The sequence below is a fragment of the Mytilus trossulus genome, chromosome 7, assembly GCF_036588685.1.
Source record: "Mytilus trossulus isolate FHL-02 chromosome 7, PNRI_Mtr1.1.1.hap1, whole genome shotgun sequence".
Classification (NCBI taxonomy): domain Eukaryota; kingdom Metazoa; phylum Mollusca; class Bivalvia; order Mytilida; family Mytilidae; genus Mytilus; species Mytilus trossulus.
The window spans coordinates 40,809,238-40,822,169 of NC_086379.1; the positions used below are offsets into that span (position 1 = coordinate 40,809,238).

General features: G+C 30.7%; 1 protein-coding gene across 1 annotated transcript; it reads right to left on the reverse strand.

Moving 5' to 3' along the window:
• Nucleotides 1–3,415: 3,415 nt before the first annotated feature.
• Nucleotides 3,416–10,638, reverse strand: LOC134726403 (delta and Notch-like epidermal growth factor-related receptor). The gene is made up of 6 exons (XM_063590805.1): nucleotides 10,602–10,638; nucleotides 9,640–9,774; nucleotides 9,151–9,288; nucleotides 5,954–6,103; nucleotides 4,499–4,630; nucleotides 3,416–3,495 (listed from the first exon to the last, which is right to left on the reverse strand). The coding sequence occupies exons 1-6, from the start codon at nucleotides 10,636–10,638 to the stop codon at nucleotides 3,416–3,418; spliced, it is 672 nt and encodes a 223-aa protein (XP_063446875.1).
• Nucleotides 10,639–12,932: the final 2,294 nt, after the last annotated feature.

Here is a 12,932-nt window from a genome sequence, read left to right on the forward strand (position 1 = left end):
ATGGAATTTGATGCGACTGTCATAAAATGAGAGGTTTAGCTAGCTACAAAACTAAGGTTTAATCAACCAAATTTTACACGAGGAAATAAATGTTCCAAGTCAGGAATATGATAGTTGTTATCCATTTGTGATTTTACTTGTTTTTAGGCTTGGTAAGCTTGGTGGAGTCCGTGACGATCTGTGTGTGCTTAATATAGAATATACCTATGAAAGACGGGATGTGAGATAAATAAGCGCATTAGGTGCCAAGACGATAATTTATATTTACGAAATTGTAAATAAGACAAAGATTTAGAAATAAAATGAGGGGCATTGTGTATTGTTAGCATGAGCTTTATTGAAATTATTTCCACAGGATAAATCTTTCAAACAGTATTTTTCAGAACCTAGTCTACTTTTATTTCTTCACAAAATTTTACCAATAGGTTCAAAGAACAACGGATTCGTTTTAAGCCGTGCAAAACATTGCATAATTATATGTTTGCTCTGTTATTTCTATCTACTGGTACCTTTTGTATCTACGGTACTTTAGTGTAATAGAAAACTACTCAACTACCCTCTACCATGAATTCCATTATAAGATGTTACACATGTTACAGCGAACATACAATATAAGACTCAGTTAAACAAATGAATTTTCTACACTTTACACAAGTATTTCGTTTGAAAAACTTGCTTTTTAACCAACGATCAATAATTCCAGGGTACCAAAAGTGCCCTTTTTTCCAATATGTATTGTAACGTATGCCTTCGAAACTTCAGTAATGTTCCCCCGTTGACTTTATTGCTAATCTATGTCTTGAATAAAATTTACGCCTGATTGACCTTTCGAAATTACTCTAGTTTCAAATCATCTATCAATTTTTTTTATTACAAACATTATCTATCAATCAGAACAGCACAAGAATTTAGTTTTATACGGAAAGCTCACCCCAAAATGGGAGGTATAATGTAGCGTATTTTTCTACCGAATATACCCCTATACCATCATTCCTCATTTAACCTTTTAAAAGGTCGTTTAAAATAAATTATAACAATAATTCAACATGCAAATGGTAGCATACACAATAAATTTATAACTTTGGGAAACAAAAAACCATATTTTATTCAAATTGAACAAAGTAAAATATGCCACACCAAGTGTATGTAAAATAACGTCTGGTATTTTTTTCTAATGAAAAGTTCAGCGGAAGATATTAAGAGTTTGTTGATAAGTATTCTGTATCAACTTCACAAATACAACACCAAGTTCCTGAAATATAGATTCTAGGTACTGTCGTTGTTTATTATCTTAATAACATGTTATATGATTCTATTATTTGTCTTTGTATATTATTCTTTTTAATGTTAGGTCTATATTTGTTATTTTTATTTATTCGTCTGGCGTGGCTCGGTACTTATACATTCCGGCATTTTTTATTGTGCTTTTTTTATAATAAGCCTTGTCTTCAGGCCTTTTTGTTTTACTTTGTTTTCTTCTTGAAAGGATTAAAAATATAACAAAATATTATCTGCTGTATCCCTTTTTTTGTCATTTTCACCTATTTTATCTGTTTGTTTCGTTCAATATTTCGTTCGTTGTCAATATCATTTAATCCAATTTGATTATCATACAAATGAGAGGTATAGGTAGTTAAAACATATGTTTCATTCATCACTTTCTACCCAAGAAAATGCCTGCACCAAGTCCTGAATATATCAGCTGTTATCTATATGTTTGATTAGGGACTTTCCGTTTTGAAATTTCCTCGGAGTTCGGTATCTTGTAATATTTTTTGTATTTTCCTATCACGATTTCTTTATAGAAGGTTGCTGCTCACAAGCAATTAATTTAACCACAAGCTACAACTGGGGAAGTTGAAATAATCCCTTCCTAAATTTTACGGACACAGTCACGAATTTGTTGATCATTCTGGGATATCTATATAACAAAAAAGGTTATGTTCCAAAATTATGCTACTACAATTCCGTCCCCTTTTCTCCAAATGAAACCAAATAAGATTTCTTACCAGGTTTGTACTTACATGAGCAACACAACGGATACCATATTTGGATGATTATTGTCTTGTCTTACAGAGCACATGAGATCATCCCACTTTTTTGATGGGTTTGTTATGCTCGATCTTTTCTATATTTCGTTTTGGGTTTTCGTTTGTTTGTCTAAACAACAAAAAGACTTTTACAGCAGACTTTAATACTATATTGTATATCTGATGGTCTTTTTTTTGTTAGCCATGGATATTTTATTTTCTTTTTTTACTTTTGAATTTGAATGTCCCTTTGGTATCTTTCGACTCTCATTTATAACGTGTCATTATATTGAGCAGACAATGTATTGGCTTTGTTCTGATGTTGTTTATTTATTTTTTTCAAATGACTATTAATAATCGTATAGTTTAACAACCCTCTTTCAAAGATTGAGAATTTCCATTTCATCTCTTCTGTGTATTATGTAGCTTACAAACACCAAATCTTTAACTATTTAGTATTTATTACATTTCATAAATGCACAAAAAAGTAATCAAATGTTTTATTTTTTATTTTAAAATAAAGTAAAAGTATGTACATCAAGTTGCATTGCAATCACAACCTTCATTAACATACGTACATTACCTATAAATATACAAAAACGAGAATAATTTTAAATCTCCTAATAAATGACACCTTTCATATGCTACTTTACTTGTTATTTAGCTCTAGAGACATTGACTGCGATTTCTTCAAAGAGAGAATAAGACAAATATTATATAGAGAGTAATGTTTGCAAGAACTATTAATTTGGATAATTATACAGACATATAATTATTAGCTTGTTTGCTTACAATTAGCATAAAGTGTCATTACTTTGAATGCACACAAACAAAATGATGGTACTTAAAACAAAATATTGAAACCAGAAAAAAAAACAAGCAAATGTGTACCTCAATGTACTAGACGAACGATAATTGTTTTCCGTAACCACATAAAAGTTGAGAGTTATTCCAATAATCTAGTAATTTTAAAAATCAGACAGAACGTCTCTCAATATACTTACACTTTCGTTAAAAGTGGAATTACTTATAAACAGATAAATTCAACAATAAGATGAATCGATATGAGTTTAAATCGTTGTAAACAGATACATTTTTTATATGTTTATAATATATTCAAAATTACTCTTCAAATAGTAATAATTGTTTGAACTGGAATTATATAAATCATTCCAATAATGTATATTAAAATGGTTTCTCCTTATTTTTAAAGTGGATAAATAAAAGAAATAGAAAAACACAAACAACAACTAAAAAATAAAATTAAAGGGTACCACTATGCACCAAACATATTGTTCAAAAGCTAAAACGTATAATAAAGATATCATAAAGAAAATTAAAATACCACAAAATGAAAATACCTAAACACTATAGAGAATAAACATTTATCGTAGACGACACAGGGATACAAAGATTGGTAACGCCAACATGTACAACACACTTGTGATTTGAGTTACACCACTGCCTAAAAAGAAATTAAATATACGGTTACTTAAAAGCAGCTCACACAATGTTATGTCAAACTCATATAATATTATTCCGAAACAGGAAACGCTAAAAATGAATTTATGTTTTGTGTCATTGACAACATTTGAGCAACAAAAAATGTATTTGTAATTTGTTTATACGCTTGCTTAGTTTTTATATTAAACCTCAATTTTTTTCATAAATCGCAAAAATATCGATCGAAAAGAAAGTGAGGATAATTTAAGACATAGCCACCATTTATTTGTCGTTGTTAGTATCAAAAATACTCGTCCTATAAGTCAAACGTTGTACTACACCGGTAGTCGTAATGTTTTTTCTTGTCATTTTGTCAAAATAAAGAATACCTTTTCGTATACGTGTTTGGCAAGATTAATGCATTACATTCCAGCATAAACTTGGACTAAAACGGTATCAAAGACTATGAAAGTTCATCAAAAAAGTAGAATTACAAAAATATTAAACTTCGAGGAAAATTTAAAAACGAAAGGTCCCTTATCAAATGGCAAAATTAAAGCTAGAAAAAAAAACGAATGTGTAGCAACTGCCATAATCCCGACTTGGTTCATACCATGGCGTTGTCAGTTTGTTTTAGATTTATGAGTTTGACTGTCCCTTTGGTATCTTTCGTCCCTCTTTTCTTATGTAGAACTTGGTGGAATGAATCTTGTTTACAGGTAGCTAATCCTGTCACTTGTAATTGGTCCCATTAAATTCCAAATATACATCAGTCTTAAAATTTGTACACAAGACATGCGTTCTGTCTAAGTTAGACTCGTCGGTGATGTGCAGAAGAAATAGTTAGGTGTTTTCTACTATATATTTGTTTAGCTTTTCACCTTAGTGTCTTATTATAATTATTAGACTTGAAATACTTCAAAAAACTTATTTTAAAAACTTGCATTTCGGCTACTTTTATGTCAATGATATGATACAGACATTGACAAGTATTTCCAATTTAATGCAATTAAGATTAAACTTACACATGGTAGGTGTGGTTGTTGGTGTTGCAGTATAACCTGCATTACATTTACATTTATTAAGATTAGAAGTAGTGTTACAAGTTGCATGAATAACACACTGATCTGCAGTACAAGTTTCTTCTGGTTTCTTTCCTGCAATTAGAAATGAACAAAAAATATATCAGTGAATGTGACAGTGATCCTGTGCAAATACACATTAAGTCCAACATCTGGTACTGGACACTGGATCGGCACATATATGGTTTGTTAATCTGTCAATCAGGCAATCTTATTTGTAGATTAAAAAAACAGTGACTTTTCAAAGATATGTGAAATCTCTTACGTATTTCAAACAAAAAACAACAAAAAAACACAAATACATTGAATTAAAAATGAATAAGTAGATGCCTATATTGAAAAAGATACATTTATTAGTGAGACTCAATTTATTTCTCTGGAAAATACAAAGATATGTTTTGATTGAGAACTTCAATCAATGTCCAATAAACTTACTAAATGAATATTAATAAAAAAAAAATGCTTTGATTTATACAAACAGAAAGCTGCATTTGTAATGACAATAGAACCCAAATTTTTATTTCTGTTTCATAAGATTACACAGTATACGTAGTACCATAAACCTCATATCTCCAATAAACAGCGAAGTCACATGTAACTTGTTGCTAAATATTCCGTATTAACTTCACAAATAATACTAGACGGTCTTGAAGTAAAAGTTATGTGTACTGACGTTGTGTGTCATCTTTATAACGTGTTATAATATTCTTTTATTTGTCTTTATGAATATTACTTTGCTGTTTAGTATTTTTTTATGGATATTCATTTGACGTGGCTCGGTAATTGCACATCCCTTCTATGTGTAATTGTTCTGTGATAGTTCTCGAATTCTTGTCTTTGATTGGCTAATATGCTTGGTCTGTATGCCATTTTGTGCTTCTTTGTTACATACTTATTTGTTTTTATAGTGATTAAAATATTAACACAATGTTTACTGATGTACTCCTATGTTTGACATCCTTACTAATTGTGTATGTTGTTGTGTTCACGCGTCGTTGTGAATATAATGGAATTTGATGCGACTGTCTTACAAGTGAGAGTTTTAGCTAGCTATAAAACCATAATTCACATTTTATACATAAAAAAAATGCCAGTACCAAGTCAGGAATATGACAGCTTTTATTAATTCGTTTGATGTGTTTGCGCTTTCAATTATTGCCATTTGATTAGGGACTTTCCTTTTTGAATGTTCCTCGGAGTTCAGGTTTTTTTTGTACATTTATTTTTTCTTTTAAAAAAGCGTTATTTTTCAAGCAGAATTCAATAAGCAGTTTTAATAAGGTGTTCATAGATTATTTCTCAAAAACAGTACGTATATGTACCTCTTTGTAGAACAAAAACGAAAAGTTTTGGTATGATATTAAGTATTAAGTTCAACAACATGTTTATAAGTCTTACTGATTGTGCATGTAGTTCCATCTTTAAAGTGGGAGGTTTTACACAGACATTTACTTCCTGCACCATCATTTCTACATTCTGTGTCGGCAACACTACATTGATCTTCGGAAGTTTCTGTTGAGTCACAATTATGATCAATAGTAGTAACCTCTGGAATTTGTAAATGATATTAAAAGCATATTGGTCTTTAAAGTTATATCAAACTGAGAATGGAAATGGGGAATGTGACAAAGACCCGACCACAGAGCAGACAACAGCCGATCGACACAAATGGGTAGTCAGTGCAGCGAGATACTCCCGTACCTGGAGGCGTGATTGATCAAGCCCCTCAACAAAAAAGTATATTTCACGTCATACTAAACTCAGAAATGAAGACAAGAAACTAAAATTAAGAATACTACCAGACTTACAAAGGCCAGAGGCTCCTAACTTGGGACAAACAAAAATGCGGCGGGGTAAAACATGTTTTTTTAGATCTCAGTACTCTTCCTATACCTCTAGCCAATGTGGAAAAAAATAAACACACAGTAAAACTCAGTTTAACATAAGTATTATATACAATAAAAATGTAACAAAGAAACAGGCTGGTAACAACCGTTACCGGATAGTTTTTCTGCACGAGTAGTAAGGTCAAGGTCCGAGGCACTAAAAGTGCAGACAAACTATACGGTAGGTTGTTTCAGGCTTTTTTTTTTTTTTGTTATCTTTGTTTTGCATCTGACTTATACGAAGTTTTAGGAAGTACGTAGTTTATATTGAATTTAAAAGAGATAGCAAAACTAAACATATTAGAAGCGTTCATGTCCATATACCAGTTAATGCTAGTTACAGTTTAAACACATTTATTTTCACTTCCCTTATGCCGAGAGGTTTTTTTTTCAAAAAAGAATTCAAGAATGTAATAACTTTATAAAAAGAAGAACCATTTCAAAGAAAAGATGAATGTTGTTTATATTTGAGACTTTTTAGAATGCAACTTCGAGAGTAAAGTAATTCATAAAAAAACAGAGCTAACATTTGATTTTTTGTTATTGTGGAAAGACCGGAAGGGAAAGTGTTGAAAAAGTGCATATGCCATTCTACTCTCCTCTTTCCCATTTCCCCTTAAAAAACTTGATTTTGTCTTGTGATTAGATATATAAATAGGTTTTTTTTATATGTCTCTGATAGTGGTTATCTGAATTTAATACGTGTCACTATATGATCCAGTCGCAGCAGCTTAATTACAGTTCAAAATTGATGACATAAGTTGAATGATTTTTTATTCACGATTTGCTGCATATTTTAACATGAATTATACGGACACTTTTTATTTATAGGATCAAAAGTGCACTGGTGAAATGATAGGCATTTTATATTTTGATTTTTTAAATATATATTTTGTCTTTTTCATTGAAATATAAACGTTATTACCAGCATTTCTTTCCTTTCAGCATTGTCCAGAATACTATTCATGTCCATATGTTGAAGGAAAAAACACTTACGGACCGACCATTTAGCTTCAAAAGGGGGTATGGTACCTTCTTTTCTGAGTAAGAACATAATACATTTTTTCAACGCTATCACCCAACTATTTTATATTTTTTTCGAAATTAGACGATTTAATAAGGTAAACGGAAAATCAGGAATCAGAACATTATTTTGTCATCTGCTTGACCACAATATATTTGTTTTCTCATAAAATTAGGGATCCAAATATTTTTTATAAAAAAGACATACCCCCTTTTTAAAAGTTAAATGGTCAATCCATTAGTGTACTGATATGAATAGTATTTTACTGGAATTGTTTGAAATACAGTTTTTGATGCTATTGTAAATACTTTAATCAAAAAGACAAAAAATATGTCGGTGAAACAAAAAGTCCAAATCTAATTGAAATTTAAAGTGCCCATGAATTCACTGATCATGCACGAGTGATTCTCGTTTCTATAGCTCTGCTTGTGTAAAGTCGTCCGAGTCCGAATTATGCTGAGTCTAATTTTTAAATTTTAAAAGAATACTATAACACAATATGGAGAATTAAGTGGGGTTCAGATCAGCATGTACCGGAGATTAAACTTCTATTTGGATTGCCAGTATGAACAAAGTTAAAAAAAAAAAACGCCTTTTTGCGGCAACGCGTAGGTAATCGCGTAAGTAAACACCGGTTAAGTTCAAATGTCTACTGCAATTTCGGAGTAAACACAGACATAACGCCGCGTTAACTTTATCCGCACGTGTACATGAAACGCTTGGTCAGCACCCAACCTTATCATAAATACACCAGCAGAATTAGTCAACTTACCAAAAGATTTATTTTTCTTTTTGTTTATACAATATGAAGTTATTAGTGCATATATTCAGCAGTACTCATTATCACAGTAATAACAAGAAATGATTGTAACAGGAAGATGTTACGAGGTTTCCAAAACAAAATCCCAATAAGTATAAACCCCTGAAGATTCCCCTTTTATTTAATCAATTCATATTTATCTTTCAAATCTTTATGGTTAAGAAGTAGGGTTCAAAATTCCAATATCGGAAAGGGTTCTATAGTAAACCCTCCTTCTAGCACTTTAAAATATCCAACTTCATAAAAAAAAAACTTTTGTCTATCAATTTCGGAATCTTAAATAGATATGAAGAGCAGTTTTAAAGAAGGAATGCGAACAAGTTCAAGTTCGATGCTGTGCTAGCAAAGATGAAAAAACAGAGTTATTGCAAAACAAACGTTTATTATTTTCTTTTCTCCAAAAATCGTAAAACTTTGACATGGATGTTTCAAAACGATTTAAATTTGACACAATTTTTTTGGAATTTTGTATCCCAAATGCTCTTCAACTTTGTACTTGTTTGGCTTAATAAATATTTTGATATGAGCGTCACTGATGAGTCTTATGTAGACGAAACGCGCGTCTGGCGTACTAAATTATAATCCTGGTACCTTTGATAACTATAAACTAAGTATGTCCTTAACATGTGATTGTGACCATGCAAAAATTTGAAATGTTAACTCCATGCTACTATTAAATTATCATTTTAATATTGTTCCTACATCAGAATAATTCTCATTTTTTAAGCACGTTGATTTTTTTAAATTGCATAATATTGACCTCCATCATTTGTCCATGCATACAACTTTGCATGTATTGTGGAATATATTTGCATAACCAATGATTATCGATCCAATTTTCCGGTATTTCTGTTGTTTTACTCACGTGATGCACAGACTGATTCCTTATTTTCAAAATAATTGTCATTGCAGACGCATGTTAAAGCTTTGCCATCGCATTCTGCGTTAGGGTCTGCACACTGACCAGTCGGTGTAGCTGTACATGATCCACCTAAATCAATTTCTAAAAAAAAAATTAATAAAACTTCTGGGAACCTGTAAAAACAATATGTCCAAATAACTCTAGGAATACATTGTAGGTATGAAGGTGCATTTGGTGCAATATAAAGACAACCATAATGTATTTACTGTACATAACACGCTATCAGTCACTAATTTTTCTACATGTCCTAGTATTATCCTTATAACGTTCTATGTCAATCAATAAACTATTATTGGTTATGTATGATTATTTGAATTCGAATTTATTTTTCAAAGTATTTGAATGCACATTCGTTATCAATATAATCCTTTACATATATCAATGTCATTGAGACAGCTAGCAAATAATAATGAATTAACAAACAAATCTTACTTTGGACACATTTATTGGTACCATCTGTTTTATATGAAGTTGGACTACATGCACATTTGGTTGCTGCACATACATTATTTGCCTCTGTACAATCTCCATTTGTTGCACACTTTCCACCGTAAACTATATCCACTCCTGGAAAAAATATATCATGTTCTTTTTTACTTTAAAACATCATTCAAAATCATGGCTTTGAATAGTAGATTTTGAAATGAGCTCCCAACATTGGCATGTTAACCATCATCATGTGGGAACAGTAAATTGTGTTTGAAGTCGTGTTGAAATTTTAGAATTATACCTGTTCAAATCGTGCAGATATCATAGATATATATATATAAATATATTCCGGACGAGAAAATTAAATCATTAATTTAAAAGTTTGCATTTGGATGAAACTCGGCATTTTCAATCTTCCTCTAGAAAGGAGGTTACGTAGAATAATATACAATTACTGTCTTTTGATGAGGTAAATGTGTGGTTTTATTGACTTTTGAAAAACCGATATTCACTGAGGCCAACGGCCGAAGTGAATATCAGTTTTTCAAAAGTCAATAAAACCACATGTTTACCGAAACAAAAGACAGTAAATGTTTTATTCCATATTCCGAAAGAATTGAATGTAATAGAAAATATTTACCGAAAGCAATTGTAAATCAAACGTTTTTTTACCAAAATTGTACACGAAAAAGCACGCGACGTTTTGCGCGGTGAATATCCTTTTTCAGCAGGTGAATATGCTTATTTATTCAAAATCCAATTCATATAGAAAAACCTACTAAAAGTTTATAAATATGGAATAAACGCAGTTATTTTGTCTAGCTACAGTCTTCATACGGCCCCTTGATGCGTTGCTACAACGGGTCTGTCTATACCTTGTATATAGAGCATGATACTCCCCGACACGCGACAAAATTCAATCAATACAATACAGTGTACATTGACTATCAATGATCAGAACATACCTTCAACACCTGCTGCAATATAAATAACAATCACCATCCAGATGCCAACAAAACGATTAAAGAGGTCCTGTGAGAAAAAGTAGATATCGTGACATGTCTTCAAGTATATTTTATGAAAAAAGCACTTTATATAGTTTTCGTGTGTTTATGGATTATCTTTATCAACATTGCTTAAAGCCAACCTTCGGAAATCAAGTTTTTATGCCTAAATTCAATTTTTGAAGAAAAAAAAATAAACAGCAACAATAACATTGTATAATGGAGTTCAGCATGAAAAGCGCCTACATAACTCTGTGAAATTATAAGTTTTATTCGATAAAACGTCATCTTAAAATTAAAAAAAAAAAAATAGTTAGTTTTTGTTAGTGTGGCTACGGTTTTATTAGCTTGTAGAATTAGCTATAAAATTATGATCTTGCAAGGAAGCGTAGAAGATTATTTTACATACGGCAGGTCAGACAAAAGGAGACTACCATGTTCATCTGGGTTTTTTTTTCGATTTTATAATACATTATTATTATTATCAAAAGTTTATTATATTACTGATGTCTGTATTGACAATTTATTTCATCTTGAATATTTGTTTGATGTATATTATCTAACTGCAATTTTTCAGCAGATGAATCATTAATACATCGGGTTGCTTTTCTGCTTCAGATATTTATCTCAGATGGAGGCAGACTCTTTAACGTTTAAATCAAATAAGAAATAGTTTATTTGTTTTTAAAGGAAGCATGTCTTATTAGTTATAGGGGTATTTTAACGCTTTAAAAGAATACACTGTCATACCAGAGAAATATTTCGAAATACCCGTAATTCGTCTCAAATGAAAATTAAAAGTTTGACAGACTAAGAGACACAACTCTTGCTTTGTTTTTGTATTTGAAATAAATCCGGATGGATTCGGATAGGGAATCGATAATCTGGTCTCAAATTTATTATCATAATACTATTTTATGTTTCCGTTCTAATTTTTTCTTTGTACAGTTACAATTTTTCATGGTTTGATTTAACCAAAACAGTATTTTCCAATCGATCTTAGCATAATTTAAAGTTAACCATTTTTTTCATTGTTGTATGCAATATATTTTAGGAAACGCATATGTCTTTTACGTTATCTGTCATTTCAATCTTTTCTACATGAGGAAATACAAAAAGGGTTAGGGACGCCGATTGAGGAGTTTTTAGTTGATCACCAATAGAAGTCTCTTTCCTTTCTTTTTTCACAACCAAGTTGATTAGCTTATGATTTCGAATTATCGAGTTTAAGACAACGAAGGTCTATTTTAATTACATCATAAAGAAGTCTCCAAGTAATTCCAAAAGTTGTGTTTTAATTCCGTATAAAATTATCGTTTATTACTGCGCGTATCAATTGTTGCTTACTGTGCGTTGGTAATTTTCCCTATTTTTGTCTTGCTATATTACTTATGTCAATATGATAACTATTGGTTTTTTTTTTTACTTTTTGCGGAAAAAACGACCTTGATTTGAGAACGTAGATTTTGTGATAATGTTTTAATTTTTATTATCTGTTCACTGCAGCACTGGCAAATGTTGCAATTTATTCAATGAAATTTACTTTAATAAAAACATAACAAAAAAATGAATTGCTTGACGTCATGGATGTTGTGTAGGAGAATAATCATTTTGATTCACTTTCTCTGTTCTTACTCGTATGTTTACCTCTCATGATTTATCCCGTGTTAAAAATTATGTTTTTCAAAAGAAGAATTCCCTTTTTATAGCCAATGAGAAAAATGTTACAGCTGAAAATGACTGACGCCGCAACAAGTATAGTAAGAAGACATCAAAAAGTCAAGTGCCGTATATATAAGTTCCAAATTAGAGATAATTGTATTATTGACTACCAGGACAGTCATATTTGATATCTTTCTTTACGAAAACATAATTAAGAAATAAACCTTATTATCATATGTTTACAGTTATGATTAAAATAATTGGTGTAATAATACAATGTTGTGAACTTACCATAATAGTTCGATTGATTCTGCAATCAGTAACTGTTGTACAATATTTAAGTATTTATAAGATAACGTGATCCTAACACTTATCAACAGAAAAAAACAGGTGATATTGTCACCAAGGTAATATCATATTTATTTAAAAAGCTGTGTGATATGACATAAAGTTCAATATTTAACATATCTTGACAATATTTCAACTTCCGTCTAACGATAAGATACCCTTGCATTGATGCATAAATGTTTAGCTAGCCACACAACCAGCTTCAACTCTCTAATTTTTTTTTCTTAAAATTTCTTGTATCAAGTCTGGAAAAGGACCATTGTAATATTATAGTTCGTTTAT

Coding starts and splice junctions, on each gene's coding strand:
- LOC134726403 (XM_063590805.1), bottom strand. CDS start 10,638: ATGGTGATTGTTATTTATATTGCAGCAGGTGTTGAAG. Junction 4,631..5,953: donor TGGAACTACATGCACAATCA/GTAAGACTTATA, acceptor TTCTAATTGCAG/GAAAGAAACCAGAAGAAACT. Junction 3,496..4,498: donor AACAACCACACCTACCATGT/GTAAGTTTAATC, acceptor ATTTCTTTTTAG/GCAGTGGTGTAACTCAAATC.